This window comes from Neospora caninum, chromosome IX (genome assembly GCF_000208865.1).
Source record: "Neospora caninum Liverpool complete genome, chromosome IX".
Classification (NCBI taxonomy): Eukaryota; Apicomplexa; class Conoidasida; order Eucoccidiorida; family Sarcocystidae; genus Neospora; species Neospora caninum.
The window spans coordinates 3,601,801-3,620,917 of record NC_018390.1 but is presented as its reverse complement, the minus strand read 5'-3'; the positions used below and the strand labels follow the sequence as shown (position 1 = coordinate 3,620,917).

At 51.7% G+C, this 19,117-nt stretch overlaps 1 protein-coding gene across 1 annotated transcript; it reads left to right on the top strand.

Moving 5' to 3' along the window:
- Positions 1-5,936: 5,936 nt before the first annotated feature.
- NCLIV_042820 lies at positions 5,937-17,267 on the top strand (the record flags this gene model as incomplete). The annotated part of the gene is made up of 16 exons (XM_003881199.1): positions 5,937-5,978; positions 6,864-7,409; positions 7,978-8,206; positions 8,529-8,676; positions 8,907-9,132; positions 9,551-10,744; positions 11,182-11,552; positions 11,819-11,995; positions 12,345-12,681; positions 12,995-13,480; positions 13,857-14,129; positions 14,604-14,870; positions 15,313-15,659; positions 15,883-16,020; positions 16,458-16,599; positions 16,992-17,267. 16 exons carry the CDS (start codon positions 5,937-5,939, stop codon positions 17,265-17,267), a joined length of 5,199 nt encoding a protein of 1,732 aa, XP_003881248.1.
- Positions 17,268-19,117: the final 1,850 nt, after the last annotated feature.

Sequence of the window (19,117 nt, the reverse complement as noted above, 5' to 3'; positions counted from 1 at the left end):
AATATGAACCGATCGACACATGGTAGTCTTAGCGCCAAATATTGTGTATATGCCGTTGCTAGACCGTGTGGCGTTAGTTTCACATTACAAGTGGATACTGCCTCTCGGTAAGTCACCAGCGAATCAGAATTGTTTCATTCGAATCGAATAAACAAAGACAATGTACGCTGGACGCTAGAGCGTGGCGGCCAACTAAACAATGTACGACAGGATACTTCTGCACGTCAAAAAACAGCTCCACATGTGTCCTTGGCAGAACAGGTGGGAGCAGACCTACCTACAGTTCAGCAACCTCGTACAGCTACACATTCATGCGTACATCCAACCACGTATCCCGATAGACAGCGACTTTGCTGTATACATTTTTACAGGTGCATTCATATGCATCTGGAGTAGCATGCGAACTCATATATATATATATATATGTATATATATTGCTTCAGAGAGACTCATGTCCCTCTACTGGTTAACCAGAAACACAAAGAAAACTCAGTTGAGGTTGATGCTTCTACCCATTATATCGTCTCGGAAGTAACCCCAGTTGACTCTTACCGGGCGAGTTCTGCCAGGACTTCGTTCGTTTCTCCTCTTATTCGTCTCAGTTGAGCTGCCCTCGTTCCCTTCTCAGCCGCGAGAGCGACGGTGATACCGAGGAGCTGCGGTGAGCAACAGAATACAGAGCATGGGCTCACGCTAGTTCCTCCCACCACAGCACGTCCGGTGGCCCTTTAATTCAGGATAAAGCAGTGCTGTCTGGCGGCTGTCAGGTAAGCCGCGTCCTACCGAATGCCACTCTCCTGAAACCACCCTGAAATCGAGCCTGTCGGCAATCGCTGTTGTAGGGTCACCGAGCATTTGGGAGAGGTTTTGTTTCAGTCTACATGAATGCAAACACATTGTACGCTTCGAAATGCATTCATTTGTTCACCATACGAAGCGGTGTATTTGCAAAAGAAAACGAGCGATGAAAATTGAGTGAACAGCGTGGTCGACATCTAACACCCCGGTAAACCCTTATTAATGGATGTGTCAAAAGAAATGCACCTTAGTCTGCTCTTCTTGAATCTTCTTTGCTTCTGCAGCTAAGACATCGATGAGAGAATCGACAGTTTCTCCGAACTTCCGAGCGTCTGCGAAAGGACATGATAAAGTATGTAGATGTTTCTGTAGAGTGCGGCCGGCGGCCTTACAGACGGATAATTAAGGGTCTTATTCTGGCGTGGTTCGGAACGCTGAATCCATTTCTGTCCACATATGCCTTTTGGTCTGTGCAGCATAAACTCTTGTGGTGAAACAGGTGGAAGCCAGGTAAGTGTTTGCTTCTGCTGTTCACTCCAAGTCTCGCGTCATGGTCTGACGGCGAGGTAGTAGGGAGAGGGAAGGTTGAAGAGCGATGCTTCCAGGCCATTTGAATCTTAAAGCCAAGGACATCTTCACAGAAGGATTCGTGCAGCCACTTGTACCCCGATAGAGTGCAAGTACGGAGCAGCCGAGTTTGCTGTGCTTGCGGAATATCAACCAGTGCACAATGGTATCAGAGCGGCAAAGATACGGAATTGGTGAGCCGTTCAGCAGGGAATCATTGATCCAAAAGTGAAGCAAGAAAGACGGCGAGACACCGACACTTTTGGTAGAGCCTAAAATGGAAGTGGTGGAGACACAGAACCACGAAGCATATCTATACCGCATGCCGCCTGCAAACGATTCGCAACTACGCTCTCCCCACTACATTTTCATTACACACACAGAGCCTAGATTTCTATACTTAATTAACCCATGAAAGAGTGCGCTTCAGAATGCGATGTCATGTTCCCCTTCCCGTTTTTAGACTAGCCTACCTGTCTACAGCTGACACGAGAAAACTGGCATCTTTGAGAAGTGCTCACTCGCTGTGAAACTTGACATTTCCCGATTCAGAAGATGTGCATCTTCGAAGTGCTCCGCCGGAAGCGCGCGAACTCGATTTGCTTGATCTATAACGAATTTCACGTTCTCCCCCTCATCCTGGGAAGCGGGGTCGGCTGCAACTTGGACCTGACTTCCCTCCATTTTCTGTGATATCTCTAGTGATAGTGCGCACAAAAGAACTGATACGACTCCGACTGATGTACACGTATTCTCAACCTGGGTGTTTCCGCATCCTCAACTCTGGATAACGGAGAACCCGACTTCGGGAATTATATGACACGGCCAAGTGTGGTAGCTCCCTGCGCTCCCGGATAAAAAGACATTTTTCCTAGATGCCTGCCTATTCTCGGGAATGATTTCGGGATAGCTGGCTGGAATGGATTAAAACTATGAGGAGAAGGGGCAATACGTTTTATTGAAAACGCCGAGAAATGTCGCGTTCGCAAGCAACACGTCCCTGCCATTCTGCGGGGTCCTTGCATGCATCCTCGAAACGCCTTCGACCATTGGGTGGACATTCCTATCGGGAACACTAGAAGGGATATTCCATACTGAACGAAGTCGGTGTCCTTCAAAAACTTCCTGTACTTTTCCCCTTTACGACGTGCAGTAAACAGAAACCACGCTTTGCCCGCGTTGCCCCGTCGATAGAGGTGAAACCCCCATACCCCAGTCATTCACAAGGCATCAGTTTACGGTCGCATTTCAAGTAAAACCAGAAATTTCAACGAAATTCAAACAAAAGTGGAGTGAAATTTACGAAGCACGGAGTGGAATGAATCTTATTCAGACTGGAAATAAGACTCACAGGGGTGAATCGACAAGCTAGACAGGGTTACATGATCACTGAATTTTTGCAAGTGTATAGAAATGGTGTTGACCAACGCAGCAAATGCACTGGACTTTCTGGTATAGCCAGACAGAGGAACGAGGGGATCAACAACCGACTTCAAGGCACTGGTCAACCCCCGAGAACTACTGCAAACTAGAAACGAAAAATTTGTGTAACCTGCGTGATACGTTGCTTGCTGTGTACACGTCTGGAGTACTTTTCCCTACACGCTCCGTGAAAATGCTGTTTTTCACCTGTCACCGCGCCCCCCCGGGGAACGAGATGCAGTGTTCCCCGCTGTGGCTTCGGAGTCCCGTACGCGGAAGCCTATGCAAGGAGAGGGTGGACGGCAATGAATGGCTTTCACAGAGAAGAAGAGGCCTGTATCCAGACGTGTCTGCTTTTGCGCGAGCAGCTGTCGCAGAACTCGTGCTATGCCACTCCTCTATCTGATTTTGTTTTTTGAATATCACCTGATCATGTAACATGGGTTTGACGGTTTTCACTCCGCAGAATGACTTATTCACAGTTGCTTACTGTCAGGCTCAGACTGGCGCCCATTCCCTCAGAGAGGATTAGCGGCGTGGCGTTCGAAACCGTGAGTCTTGGTACTGGCATGACTCGGTACAGAACGCCAGCTATCCTGAGCAGGGACCCTCTACTACCCTATCTCCTTAGCTACAATGTCACTGGGGGATCTACGATTCACGAAGAAACGACGAAGGAATTCCGGATTGAGAAACGACGTTCGCCACTTTTGCAGTACTCTGCCTTTCGCTTCGCAACGTACACCCATCTCTTCGACCCGAGTGGGATGGACGGAAAAAGGCGTTCCGTAGGTACCATTGCATGGATTACTTGTGCAAACTTGACCTTCGATCGAAAATACTTTTGTGTTAAGGAGTATTTTCTGCGGAGCAGCCCTTGAGAAGGCTTTCTCCGCGTCGACGCTATCGACTCTCAGGGAACCTCTTCCTAGACTGTTTGGGGGGCTAGATTGCGTAGAGAGTAAGGAACCAGCAACAGACTTTCCCACCTTCACTTCTCCAGTCGATTTGGCACGAGTTACGCCGTCGGCTGACAAATGCCGCGTTTGCCCGGTTTCACCCTAAAAGAAAACAGACTTACGCTCCTGCGAGCTCTGGCGCACGAAAATGTCCCGAGCTTTTTGTAGTTCGCATACGGCGTTTTTCCCAGTGGTGTCACCCTCTCGTTTTCTTTGTTGTTCTGGAAAAGTTGCGGCTTTATATACATCTAACTGCTTGTACGGTAGTAAGATCTAATGCGGCCTTCAAATCTTTGAAGATCCCCTACCTGGGACACGCCAGAAGAAATGCGGTCGTCGTTTGTAAAGGAACCACAAATGCCCCGCGAATTTCCGAAGCAAGACCCCTTCCCTATAATGAAACTCTGATTCTCATTTTCGGGTGCTTTAAGGTTAGTGAAGGACGTACGGTCCCTTCTTTATTTAAGAGCGCATAGGAGGGTTTTTTCGTCCCTCTTGCCTTTTGGTGCGCCATCAACCGCCTCTTCACACCACGAAGAGTGTTAATGAGAGTACCTCCGGTGCATTTTCTTTTCATCCTCGGAAAATACGCACGAAGGTATAAAACGCCCTCTTACGGAGATCGGTATTCTTTACGCGTCATCGCACTGCGAGCTGCGTCCACACTGCACGGGATGCCAACTTTTCCATGCCCTGTCAAGCAAGAGAGAGACACAGCATCACAGCGGTAACACGAACTCTTCCTCTGTTTGTTTTGAGCGCGATTTTTGACGAGACGGAGACCGCGTGCTTTCCGCGGAAACATGCAGTAGCAGACACAGATGCAGCCGCAGAAAGTTAATACACGGTGACACTCGCGCACGCACACGTGTGTAGGCGAGGAAAGGGCGTACACTCTTCCTGTGCAGGCCTTCGCTCCACGCATACGTGTCGTACGTAGGTCGTCTTGTGACGAGGAACGCTGAAACAGGTTGACATGAGGCAGGCCCGTGCCCTTGCGCGGTAAGCGTTTTGTTTCGTTTTTCGGATAGGTCTACTTTGTCTTCGATGTTCGTTGGAGTTCTCGCTTTTTCCGCCTCCCCGTCTTCCACATCCTTCGTTCCGTCCTGCTGGCTGCCTATATTCCGGTCGCGGTTTCCTGCCACCCCCCCTGCATACACAAAACACATCTGTACGTTCACTTGCACAGATATGCAAACCGGCTCCGAGAAAAACGAGATACTTCGTTTCTCGGTTTTTTTCGCCGGCTTTGCCGGAAATCAGAAGTCCCGCAGACTCTTTTCTTCCTCTTTGTCATGCTCTCTCGGGAAATCCCTGTTTCCTTTTCAACCAAGAAGTCCGGCGATCGTCTTGTCTGTACCTCTCCCTCGCTTCCTGTTATCCAGGAACTCGTTCCGTTTCCCCGGTGTACGTGCACCCAAACTTTGCTGTCTCTCAGGTTTCCTGCCTCTGCTTCATTTTTTTCTGAATCCCCGGTTCTCGTAATACTTTTCCCTTCCCGTTTCGCCCATTTCTCTATAAAAACTGCGTCTCAACTTCGCTGTCTTGTTGCTGTCTGTCTCCCGGGTGTCACCGTGTGACAAAAAGAGAATGATAACCCTCAGGAACGGAGCTGCCCATCGAAATTTCACTTTTTTCTGAAAGCTGTCCTCCCTTCCATTGAACCCGAAAAAGGGTGCTTCTTTCTCTTGGAACCCTTTCTTGCGTGCGCGACCGTTCTCCCGTCGCGTTTCCGCGGCGTTAGACTTGCAAAGAAATAACGTCGGTCCGGTTCTTCTCACGCGCCGCACACCCTCCCATCTCTCATTTGTTTCTGTTTCTTAAGGTTTCATCCCGGAGGAGAGGATTCTATCGTGTTCTTTCGAGATCTCCCGAGAAATAAGGTGTCCTGCCTTCTGTCTCTCCTACCCCCGCTACAGGGAGATCTGCCTCCGCGGCTCTTCTGCTCACAGCTCACCGGCTAGACACCTCAGTTTCCTTTCCTTCCATTCAGAGGGAGAGAGGAGTCTCTGCGAAGCCTTTCCTGGCTTTTTCCTGTAGTGAGACAGGACGCAAACAGCAAGGAACGCGTCGGTCTCCACTTGGTCAGGCTTTTGTTCGTCCCACGGCCTATCTCAAGCTAACACACCTTCGACGTACTCAGAAATTTTCCTCAGTCTTCGGACAAATCTCCCTAAAATCTTCAGAACGATGGCGCAGCAGTTCCCCATCCAGCTCCACTCCGTGGTCAACGTAAGTTTGCTAGCCAATCGCCACACAGGTCCTGAGACAGCTTTTAGGTCGACCTCACCCAACGATTCATCTGTGTCTTTCTCTCGTTCCCCTGCGCTCACTTTCTCTGTTCCTATGCAAGGTTCGCGTTTCCGCATGGATAAGTGCATACGCATGCATTCGTTCGCTTCCGTTCGGCACAGGCGTCTGGGTTCTTGTTCGTAATGAATCCACAAACGGATATTATTGCTGACCGCAGCGTTTCTTTAGTGGGTCGCGTATACGCACGATCATTGACGAGGCTGCCGCATTTGTGTGCATTTCTATATCCGCCTGCTAACCTTCATCTCTCCACTTTCTTCCCTTCTCCCCTTCTCGGCTTCTGACTCTCCTCGTCACTATGTGTACGGTGTCTTGGGGCTCCGCCGCGGACCACCATGGACAAGCTGGATGGTGTTTTCTCCTCTCGCGTGCTTTCGCTCCATTGTTTCTCTCCGTGATTCTCCCTTCCGTCTCTGCTCTTTTTAGAAGCTCTCAGTCGCGGTGTCACCTCGTCCTCCTCTCGTCTCGCTGTCTCAGGCTGTTTCCCGGCGCTTTGTGCTCGGCTTTTTGTTTCAATGTTTCCAAATGTCTTCCGCTGTTTTTTTGCTTCCGCTTCACTAAAGGAGGGCTCCCCTGTCAGTGTCTTCACTCTCTTCGCGTCTCGACTGCTCTCTCCTCGGCTTCCTTCGCCGGTTGTTCCTCCGCGTTTCCTTCTCCTTTCACCGTCGATCTCTCCACTCTCCCTTCTTCCTGCGACCTTTGTTCTTCCTGGACCGTTCTCGTCTCTCCTCTCTCCTTTCGCCTCTCTGCTCCTCTCCCTGTCGTCTCATTTCCCTCGCTTTTTCGCTCTATGCCTCGTTTCAGCTGGCCGACCAGGGTGTGAGCGCGAGTTCCTTTCGCTTCGGGAATGTGGCGATGCACGGCGACAAGAACTTGGTGGTGAAGGACACCGAGTCGAATGAGCTGTACATTTTCTCGCTGGCCGTGCGCGAGGTCCAGGAGGGTCGTGTCTCGCCCTCCTTGCCGGCCTTTTCCTTCACGAAGAAGCCAACGCAGGCCGAGGCGGCGCTGATGCACCCCAGCGAGAAGATCGTCGCCCTACGCGCCAAGACGGAAGGTTCGGCTGGGCACATGATTCAGGTTTTGAACCTCGAGACGAAGGCGCGTCTGGGCACCGCGCAGATGAGCGAACCCGTGGTGTACTGGCGGTGGGTCGGACCGAACCTCCTCGCCCTCATTACTGACCGCACAGTTTTCCACTGGACTGTCGGCGAGAACAACACGGAGACCAGTGCCGAGCCCGTGAAAATCTGCAGCCGCGAAGGCAGACTCGCCGACGCCGTCCAGATCATCTCCTACGCGGTCGACAAAGACCTCAAGTGGTGCATCCTCACCGGCATCTCCACTCAAGTGCGCACAGAAACAACGCAAAGAGAGAGAGAAGAGAGTGGGGGAGAAAGAAAGAGAACCGGAGGGAAAAAGGAAGAGAGGGGGAGAAGGATACAGGGGGAGAGATCATGCGACGGAGGGAGAGACAGAGAACGAGGAAAAAAAACAAGTACAGATAGATCGGGCGGAACAGACAGACGCCCCAGCGAGTTGGAGAAAGGGAATCTCGTAGAAGTATGTTTGTGGAAAGGAGGGCAGGGTTGCAGGAAGAGGCCGGAACTCTTGTGTGGACTCAGCATGCTTCTTTTGGAGGGAAAGAAACTCGAAGGAAGGCCAGGGGAGGGACGAAGAGAGAGGAGGGGCGCACACGGGGAAGGCAAGGCGAAGGCAGGCGTTGAGAAGCAGCTGTCCAGAGACACAGAGACCGTCTTTTGCGGGGGCGGGAGGGGAGAGAAAAGAGGTGCGGTACAGGACGGTCACCTGGATCCTTTGGAGTTTGGGAGGTTTCGAACGGGGAACGGTGCGAGTCTCCGCGGATTGTCTTTCGCCCTGGCCCATCTCCATCGCAGCTGGTCTCTTTGGCGTTCAGGACGGGGGCAAGACGATCGACGGCAGCATGCAGTTGTACTCGATGGAGTTGAAGAAACAACAACAGCTCGAGGGCCACGCCGCGTGCTTCAACAACATCGTCATGGACGAGGCTGTCGGACCGCAGCCGGTCATTTGCTTCACTGAGAAGAAGCGCGGATCGCCCGAATTCAAACTGCACATCCGCGACATCTACTCCTCTAGGGAGGGCGGACAGACCCCGCTGAGACGTAGGCGAACCACGCACAGAGAGGACGAGGAAAGGGCCGACGGGTCGAGAAGACAGACAAAAGGGAGGAGACAGACGCTTCGGTTTGTGGAGAGAAGAGGACCTAGGGGGAATCGGGTATGGTTGCCAATGCTGTTTCTCGGGACTACGAACTGGGGAAGAGACGTGGGAAACGAGGCAGTTGGCAAAGGAGTGGAGACCCACGTTTCGATGGTCTGTTTGGAAGTGCATGCGCACTCTCGCGTGGCCGTTTTCTCAGGTCTTTTCCCCGCAGACGCATTGCCGCTTTGGACTTCTTTTTCCTTTTCCTTCTTCGTGCGCAGTTGCGGTCGACCTGCAGATGCCGGCAGACGCTCCGACGGACTTCCCGCTGTCGATCCACATCAGCCAGAAATTCGGCGTCGTTTACATCGTCACAAAGGGCGGTTACTTGATGCTCCTCGACGCCCTGACTGGAACGGAGCTCTTCCGGTGCGTTTTCTTTTCTGGGAGTTTGCGACGCGTCTAGTCTTTCACCGACCCCAGGCAACGCCGCTCTCCCCGGAGAGGCCGTGTCACTCGGCCTGAGGAAAGCGCGGCTCTGCGCTGTCGTCTTTCGGGTGATTCCGCTCTTCCGGGTCTAAAAGCCCGACGCGAGTCGCGGAGGAGACCGGAGTTTTCCCCATTCTCGCGCGTTTCGAGCTCTGCTTTCCTTTTCGCAGCCACCGCATTCTGCAGGACGCCGTCTTCCTCGCCACAGACTCCCCGCAAACCGGCGGCATTCTGACAGTGAACAAGCGCGGACTCGTCTGTCTCTGCAACATCAACCTCCAAACGCTCATCCCGTACATCACACAAGCCCTCGTGTACGTCCCGAACCGACAACAAGTGGCAACCAGCCTCGCAAAAAGATACGGTCTCCCTGGAGCTGAAGAAACACTGATGCAGGTAAGGCAAAACACAAACGTCCATACATACATACAAACATACATACATACATACATACATACATACATACATACATACATATGCATGTGCGTATATATATATATATATATATGTATTGTGTATGTATATATATAAGTATGTGTGTGTGTGCCTCGCTGTTTTCGTGTGTCCTTGTTTCGATTGACGGCGAGCGGCAGATTCGAGTTGCATTCTTGTTCTTGAACTGTATCTCTTTGGACGGGTGCGCACCTTTTTGCCATCGCTTTTGCTGTGGAGCGTTCCGCTCGTTTCCCCGTTTTTTCTCGGCCGTTTCGCGCTTTTTCACGGCTCTTACTATGTTTTTCTCGCGCGGTCCTCTCTCACGCTTTGCTTTTTTTCTTCGGCTCCACGCCGTGGTTCTTTTCCCTGTGTCGTCCAGGAGTTTAATCAGCACTTTGCGTCGGGGAACTACAAGGCGGCGGCGCGGATAGCGGCGACGCTCAAGAGCGGGATGCTTCGCACGGCGCAGGTGATTCAGCAGTTCAAGTCTGTGCCGACGCAGCCGGGGCAGACTTCCGCGATTTTGGTCTATTTCTCGACGCTGTTGGACTACGGGACTCTGAACGCAGTGGAGAGCCTGGAGCTCGTGCGCCCGGTCGCCGTGCAAGGTCGCAAGGACTTTGTAGAGAAGTGGCTGAACGAGGGGAAGCTGGAGTGCACCGAAGAGCTCGGGGACGTGGTGCGCACGCTGGACGTACAGCTGGCGGTGCGGGTGTATCGGGAGGCGAAGGCGGGCGCGAAGGTGCTGCAGGCGCTGACAGAGTTGGGGAAGTTCGACGAGATCATTGCGTTCGCGAAGGAGACCAAGTTCGAGGCAGACTACTCTGTGCTCCTGCGGAACCTGGTGAACGTCCATCCTGAGAACGCCGTCAAGTTTGCGCAGCAGCTTCTGTCCGCCGAGCCGCCGCTCGCCGACGTGAACCAAGTGATCGATGTGTTGCTGCAGCAGCGCAAGTTCCAGGAGTTCACCTCGCTGCTTCTGGACTATCTGAAGAGCAATAAACCGGAGCAGGGCCCTCTTCAGACGCGCCTTCTGGAAGTGAATCTGCTCCATTCGCCGCAGGTCGCGGAAACGATCTTCCAGATGGACATGCTCACGCACTTTGACCGCGCGAAAGTCGCGGCGCTCTGCGAGAAGGCAGGTCTCTCGCAACGCGCGCTCGAATTCTACACGGACATCGCGGACATCAAGCGCGTCATGCTGCAGTCGGGCGGGAAGATCAGTCAGGAATTCACGCAGCAGTTCTTTGGGAACTTGCCGCCGGAGGCGAGCCTCGAAATCCTCACAGACATGCTCCGGAGCTCGTCGCAGAACCTCCAGGCGGTTGTCGCCGTCGCCATCAAGTTCCACGGCCAAATCGGCACGACGAAACTCGTCGAAATGTTTGAAAAATTCAGCAGCTTCGAGGGAATCTTCTACTTCCTCGGCTCCATCCTCGCGTTCTCCACCGACCCCGAAGTCCACTTCAAGTACATCGAAGCGGCAGCCAAACTGAACCACACTCAAGAAGTCGAACGCGTCTGCAGAGAAAGCAAATGCTACGAACCACAGAGAGTCAAAGAATTCCTCAAGGTAAAGCAGACTGTTTAACCAACCGCGACAACTAAAATACACGCACTCAGCAATTCATATATATATATATATATATGAGGAGAGGTTTAAATACACACACACAGGCGAGGGTGTGGATAAACAGATACATATACATATATATACATATATATACATATATATATATATATATAAATGCACATGTGGAGGTACGTGGACGTACGCGTATTTGCATGTGAGTATGCATGGACATGGATTGAATGCGCGTATGGTAGGTTGGAGATTTTCTCTGAAGATGGGCGGTTGTGGAACAGCCTGTATGAACACCGAACACTTTACTGGCAGCTACTCTCCCCGTGAGACACTAGTTTTCTTCCGGCGCTTTCCATGTGTTTTCGGTTTGCTCTTCTCCTTTTCGCTTGATGCTGTGCTCCTTTTCCTTCTTGTCGCCTTTCCAGCAAGCGAAGCTTCCGGACCCTCGACCGCTGATATACGTGTGCGATTTGCACGGGTACGTGACGGAGTTGGCGGAGTATCTGTTCAAGAACTCTCTGCTCAAGTACATCGAGGTGTACGTGTCTCGCGTCAACTCCGCGAACGCGCCTCTGGTCATCGGGACTCTGATTGACCAAGACGCAGCTGAGGACTTCATCAAGAATCTTCTCCAGAGCGTTCGCGGCGGCTGCTCGGCGCAGCAGCTAGTCGACGAATTCGAGAAGAGAAATCGCCTGCGTCTCCTGCTTCAATGGCTCGAAGCGCGCGTCGCGGAAGGCAACCAAGAACCCGCGGTCCACAACGCTCTCGCAAAGATCTACATTGACACAAACAGGTACACGTGCGCCAAACACACGATGTATTTTTTTAAGTATACAGATATGTCTGTGTGTGCGTGTATGTGTGGTTACGTGTGTGTAGATAAAGCCTGTAGATGTGCAAGCGTTTCGTGTATGTATGAATTAGGAGATATGCTGGTGTGGAGGGGATATATTTTCATGTATATATATGTGTCTATATGTGTGGACGGATCTGACTGAATGCGTAATTTCCTTGACACCAAGGAGGTAGGCGGGATGTGCGCGTGTTTTCGCGTTTTAGAGATGCAGAGAACTTCTTGAAGACGAACGCGTATTATGACTCTCTGGTGGTCGGGAAGTACTGCGAAGAAAGGGACCCTCACTTGGCGTTCACCGCCTACAAACGGGCGTGGGGCGCATGCGATGAGCAACTCGTCGATCTCACCAACAAGAACGGACTCTTCAGACTTCAGGCCAGGTAAAGCAGAGAAGAAAGGAGAGGAGAAGAGGGAAAAGAGAAGGGAGAGAGAAGAAGAGACAAAGCAGAGAGGAGAGAGAAGAAAGGAGAAGAAAAGAGAGAGAAGAAAGGAGAAGAGAGAGAAGGGAGGTGAAGAAGGGAGAGACAGAAGAGAGGTGAAGAAGGGAGAGAGAAAGGAGAGTACGAAGAGACAAAATCGAAGTGAGAAGCGTGCGCATTTGAGGAAGGACGGTAGGACGCTGCTGAGGAATGGATTTGGGGTGTGCATTGCATCGAGAGATGGTGGCTCTGTTTCTTTTCTAGATCTCGCGTGTGGTTTCTTGTCTCTTTTCTTCCTCACGTTTTCCAGATACCTTGTGGAGCGTCAAGCGCCGGAGCTCTGGGCCTACGTGCTGCGCGAAGAAAATCCTCACCGGCGCCAAGCGATCGATCAGGTGGTGTCGTCCGCGCTTCCAGAGTCGTCTTCTGCTGACGAAGTCTCGGCGGCGGTGAATGCCTTCATCAACGCACAGCTGCCGCACGAGTTGATTGAACTCCTCGAGAAGATCGTGCTCCACAACAGCGACTTCAGCAACAACAAAAACCTCCAAAACTTGCTCATCCTGACTGCAATGAAAGCGGACAGCAGCCGCATCATCGACTACGTGAACCGACTCCAAAACTACGACGGCGCCGCTGTCGCGCAGGTACCCGAAACAGACATGCCGCAGATCACCAAACGCTTATATATATATATATATGAATATAGGTCTCTATGCACATACGTGTATATATATGCTGTGTAAATCGGTGGAAGGTTTTGTTGCCGATGCATTGGTCTTTCACGAAAGAGGCTGCCGCTACATAACCATTTCTACCTGCGGATCTTTATGTCTCTCTTTCCGTTTTCGTCTCTGTCTCTCTCTGCGTGTGTGTAAATAACATGTAGAAGCGTGAGTTTTTTCTTTCCTATCCCGTGTGTGGAACTCCATGTGGCGCGTCTTTTCTCTGGGTGTGTAGGTGGCGATGGACTACGGTTTGCGAGAGGAGGCGTTCACGATTTACAAGAAGTTTGGGTTGTTTGGAGAGGCTGCTGATACATTGTTGAAGTCTGCCGAGGAGGGCGGCGAGGCGGATCTGGAGCGCGCGGTCGAGTTTGCGCAGCGTTGCAACGAAGTGGAAGTTTGGAATAAGCTGGGCCGAGCTCAGCTGAAGAACCAGAGAGTCCGAGACGCCATTGAAAGCTTCTTGAAGGCCGGAAACGGTGACATGTACAAGGAAGTCGTGGACGCAGCCGCTGCGGCGGACGCTTACGACGCCCTTGTCGATTACCTCCTCATGGCGCGCAAGAAAATCACTGTGAAGGACCAAGTGATCGACTCCGAGCTCGTCTACGCCTACGCGAAAACCGACCGACTCGAAGAAATGGACACTTTCCTCAGCGGCACAAACACCGCAAACGTCCAGGCCATTGGAGACCGACTCTTCGAGGAAAAACACTACAAGGTAGACAGCTGTTGCAAAAGAGTTTTGGGTAAACAAGGTGGACTCCGTCAGGGGGGGGGGGGGGGGACGATTCAAAGCGGCGCGCGACGGCGTCTCTCGCGATGATACAGTGAAAGGGAGCTTGGGGAAAATGTACTACGGTGAAAGTATATCGCTCTTCTCTTGCTTTTGGAGCTCGCAGGATTTATATATATTTATATATATGCCCTCTGTACAGGGCTTACCCCTGAGCGCACACAAGTATATATATATATATATATGTATATATATGGGTGTCTCTAGACATAGATAGTTTGTATCTGTGCGTGTGAACGTGGTTTGCGCGTTGCATCTGCGTCTCGGGTTTTGGGATTGGATGTGTTTTTCGACCTTCCAGGCAGCCAAGCTTCTGTATGCGTCTTTGCCGAACTACTCGAAGCTGGCAAGCTGCTTCGTGTGCTTGGAGGATTTTGCGGCCTCTGTGGACGCCGCGCGGAAGGCGAAGAACCCGAAAACGTGGAAGGAAGTAGCGTTCGCGGCTCTGAGCAAGGGCGAGATCAAGTTCGCGCACACCGCCGCCTTGAGTCTCATTGTGCACCCAGACCATCTGGACAGCCTGATCGAAAGATACGAACAACTCTGCCTCTTCAAGGAACTCATCGAGCTCTTGGTGCGTCCTGTTCTCAGTGCAGGGTCGTCTGAAAAGAGCGAAAAGATTGTGTAAAAAGCAAAGAGATTGGCTACTCCACCAGTGAAGCCCGCCGCGTGAAAAACCAGGGTGGCAGTCCCCGGAACCACCGTCTCCGTCCTGTCTGTGCATGCATCCGTTTTCTAATCCACACAGAGAGAAATGTGTCTGCTTCCACCCGCATAAATCTCTGCAGAGTGCGTCTCTGAGTGCCTTTCGACGTCTGCGTGTCCAGCTCCATCTCTGTGCATCCCGCTGTCTTCAGCTATACGTATGCACCTATATATGTATAAATATATATATATATATATATATACATGTGGAATGTGTGTGGAGATAGGTACGTATCTCTACTTGAATGTGTGCATATGTGGGTGGAGATCCTGAGGACTTGGGGAGGTTTTGGATTGCGTGTCTTGCATGGGTTATCTTTGGCTCTTCGACTTTACACGCCAGGAGCAAGGCCTGCAGGGCGAGCGCACACACGTCGGCTTATATACGGAGTTGGGGGTCCTCTACGCCACCTACGACAGCAGCAAATTGATGGACTACATTCGCCAGCACAGCGGCAGAATGAACATTCCGCGTTTGATCCGAGCCTGTGAACGGCAGAATCTGTGGAAGGAGGCAGTGTATCTCCACATGAACTACGATGAATACGAACAAGCGGCGAACTGCCTCATCATGCACCCTGCAGCGTGGACTCACGAGCTCTTTGTCCAGGTAACGAAATCGAAAAGTTTTCCGCGTCACGCCGCGACGCCTTTCCGAATCCCCAGACCAAAAACCCGTGCACCTAAATAAGCACAAACTCCCACCTATACATGTGTGTGTATAGATGAAGGGTGCAAAGGCGTGTTGTCGCTTTCCATGTATGCATATATATAAAAAAAAATATGAGCAGCTAAAGGCTGCGTGTACATCAAGTGTGAGATCGTTTTTGGTCGTGTAAACGGTGTTCGAATCAATGCAAAAATCGCCGTTTGTGTAGATGAATCTGCAATAAACGCCCAAATCCATACACAGACACCGGTGCATATATGCGTATGTGTATATCTATCCGCCTCTATGTCGGTGGAGAGGTGCGTTTGTGAGTATCTCTCGTTTGCATGTGTTTGCATGCGTGTCGCCACGCGTTCTGCGTTCGCTTTTGGTCTCTCTGCAGATTCTGCAAAAGGTGTCGAACAGCGACTTGTTTTACCGCGCGATCAGCTTTTACTTGGAGTACCATCCGCTGCAACTCTGTTTGCTGCTCAAGTCTTTGGAGAAGAAGCTGGATCACTCGCGCGTCGTTCAGCACGTCAGGAAGGCCGGACACCTCGCCGTTGTGGAGAAATACTTGCACGACACTCAACACCTGAACATCACAGCCGTGAACGAAGCAGTCAACGAGTTGTTGGTGGAGGGCGAAGACGTGGACGGTCTCCGAGAAAGCATCCTCGAATACGACAATTTTGACCAACTCGCTCTCGCGCAAACCCTGGAGAACCACCCTCGCGTCGAAATGAGACGGTAGGCCAGGTCGCAGATGCGCTCGACACTCTCTGGAGAGCCGGAAAGCTTGTGCAGGTCGAGAGGCGGCGTGTGGTGTTCGATGTGTGCGAATCGAGACGGACTGTGAAAACGGAGATGCATGCGAGGGCGCGGGTTGAGGAAGAACTTTTTCTCGACGGCCGGGGAATGGAGGTGGCGTTTCGCAGATGTCGGTTTCGTTTTCTTCCAACGCTGTTTGCAGGTTGTCGGCTCTGCTCTTCAAGAAGAACAGAAAATTCAAACAGGCGATTGAACTCTCGAAGCGTGATCGCCAGTACCAAGACGCCATCGACGCAGCTCGGGATTCAGGCAACTCGCAACTCGTCGGAGACCTCTTGCGGTAAGAAATCCTTCTCCAGTGCGTGCGCAAACCCCCGCGGGAAAGAGCGCGGCGGAAGTTTTTGTTGCCTTTCTTCGCGATGCGTTTTCGCGGCGCATGGTCCTTAAAGTTGCGCGTTAGAGGTTTGTAATCCCTCTCAGGGAAAATCCGGTCTCGTTCCGGTCTCCTGATCAAGAGGAAGACGAAAACCATTCTGTTCAAAGGCACTTGCTGCAGAAACTGAGGGAGTTCGCCATTCCACGTGTATTCTGTATATGCGTACTTGTATCTATACATATTTATATGTACGTAAGCATATACCTATATGTACATCCATATATAATTCTTTGGGTACTTGTAGGTATATCTGTGGGTCTGTTTACGTTTGGTGCGTTGGGTGAATCTTTTTTAGGAAATTCGGGACTGACAAATGTGCCTTGGTGACGTTTTTTTCGCAGATTCTTCCTTTCCGATCTGGAAGACCCAGCGGGATTCGCAGCGTGCCTATACGCCTGCTATCCTCTGGTGAAGCCCGACGTTGCTCTCGAGCTCGCCTGGCGACACAAGTGCATGGACTACTGTATGCCTTTCCTCATTCAGGTGCGCGAAAAATAATCCTTGTCGGATTTTCTCTTCTCTTCATCTCTCTCTCTATATATATATATATAGTGATAAGAGATATAGAGCTATGGAGGGAAAGGTATAGAGAGCGCTACGCTCACTTTATATATATATATATATATATATATATATATGTCGCGTGACATATATCTTTTGGCGGTTTATGTATATTTTGATATGAACGTTTTGGTTCAGCGAAGTGTCCTTGAGTCCGTTGATTTTCGTTCGCGCTATCGACGCTTGGTGCGCGCCCGCCTGTCTGAATCCCTTGTTCTCTTTGTTCTCTCTCTGCTCTTCGTCACCATCCGTACAGCTGTCAGCTTTTGTGCACAAGTGTCAACGAGCCGTCTGCATGAAATGTTTCTTCTCAGGTGGTACGTGAAGTAACGACACGCGTCGACGCTTTGGACAAGAAGGAGGAAACTCGCGAGAAGGAAGAAGAGAAGCAGAAAAGTGCACCGAACGACTATGTCCCGGACTACAACATGCCACCCACAGGGACAATGCTGCCTGGGATGGGCGGCCTCGCCCTCATGCCTCCTTCGTACACTCCGCAGGCAAACGCGTTTCCGCCCATGGGTGCCTCGGCTGGAATGATGGGCTCCGCCCCTCCTGCAAACCTCGGACAACCTTTTGCTCCCTTTTAAACTCCACAAATCCACATAAAACTACATATCTAAATACATCGATATAGACCCTGCACATGTGCATATGTATGTATTTGTGTATATGCATTTGTGTGTCTACGTATCTACGCTTGTGTGCACACGCTTGCATGGGGCGGTATACGGCACCTTTGGAGGCTCGGATGCATCTGCATTGATGGATGTAGTTTCTTTCGTGTGTAGACAAGATCTCTCTCCCTCTGTAATTCCGCGTTTGCGTCTGGGCGTGTGGATTTCCGAGCGCGTGAACTCCAGCGGCGGGTTCCGCGTTCCAGAAATCGCGTTTTCTGGTGGAGCTGAGGCAGGGCGGGTTCTGTGGATTTCGACTCGACGTCGAAAACCCCAGAGAGTCAGATGCTGTAGAAAAACAAGACAAGAGAAGAGTCGCCATTCCCACTCGTCGGTCAAATCGTGGATTCAGTGGCGCGTTCATGTCTCTCGAAAGGCATGCTTCGATGATTTGTGCGCATGGACCTTTCTTTACACCTGGCAGCTTTTTCGTGTTACGAGCAAACAGCGTGTGGACCGACATGTGCATGCGATCAGAGAGAGGTACAAAGCTCCTGTGAGAGCGGCTTGGTCAGAAACTGGAAAGTGTTTGTATCGCGGCGGCGCCGCTGCATCGCGTTGGAAAGTGCCTTCTGTCAGGGTTGCTCGGCTTTCTCCATTCCAACGAGGCAAACTCACTCAATGCTCTGTTTTCTTCTCTCTGGGCGAAGGCCCGTAGCTCTGCCGGCAGCGTCGTCGTGTTTCGAGTCCCTGTCGACTCCGCGATACTCATCGCTTTAACACACGTGCAGATTTCTGCTTTGAGGCATTCTCAGAATCGAACAAGCGACGCACGGACGAACGTCCTGTTCGTGTCAGAGCTCTTGCGTCCCGCCGTTGTCCGAGGTTGATACAAACGCGCTGCTAGACCATAGGTCTGTGCCGGGGGTAGGGGGGGGGCCTTATAGTCGGGCATTTGAAGCAAAAAACGGGGCATCTGAGTGGGAAAAAAAAGCGACGAGACTGCGTGCACGGCGGTGCGAACGCGTGTCCTGTCTCTGAGTTGTCGGTGAACAGAAAGGCGCCCCATCTCTGGGCCACGGCACTCGGAGTGACGTTGCCACAAAGCCCGCTGTTGCGACTTCTTCCTCCCGAGCGGTTTGGGGACACGGAAGGGCGTCTTTCTGCGTGTCCAGGCCATCGTGGTTAGGAGACACGGCAGCGTTTTCCCTCGCTGTTCATCGAGTGAACCCCGCGATTCACACATTCTACGCCGAGAACAGAGCCGATGTGGACGGGTCTTAGTGTGGGAGGATATTGAAATCTACCGTGTTTAGCTATAGCGTAGGCAACTCAGCGGGAGGTGTACAAAAAGAGCGTAGAGGCGCGCGCGATTCTTCCCACAGAGAGAGGGCGTTCGGTTCCTTTCTTGCGGATCTGAGTGTTTTCGTGATCGAAAGCGAGTCGGAAAGACCGATTTCCAGTGCAACCGAGAGAAGACCTCTCCCCAGAGTTCTCTCAAGAAGTGCAAGAGCGAGAGGCAAGAAGGAACGCTGACGCGCCGCACAACTGCCCATGTGGAACGGAAGAGCAGGGAACAAGTCCCTTTCCCGTGACCTGAAGCGCAGAAAATCCGTGTCACACAGGCGACTCGGCATGACGGGGAGAATCCCCTGCAGACTGTGTTCGGGCCGTGCGTGTTTTTCCTGATTTTTTTGAGCTCCACAGACACTCGGCCGCCTCAAACGAGCGGCTCTCGTGGGTCTCAGCCAGCAGGGCGGTCTCGGAACACCTTGGGAAAGCGAACTTGCGAGGCGAACAATTCACAAAAAAAATCGGGAACC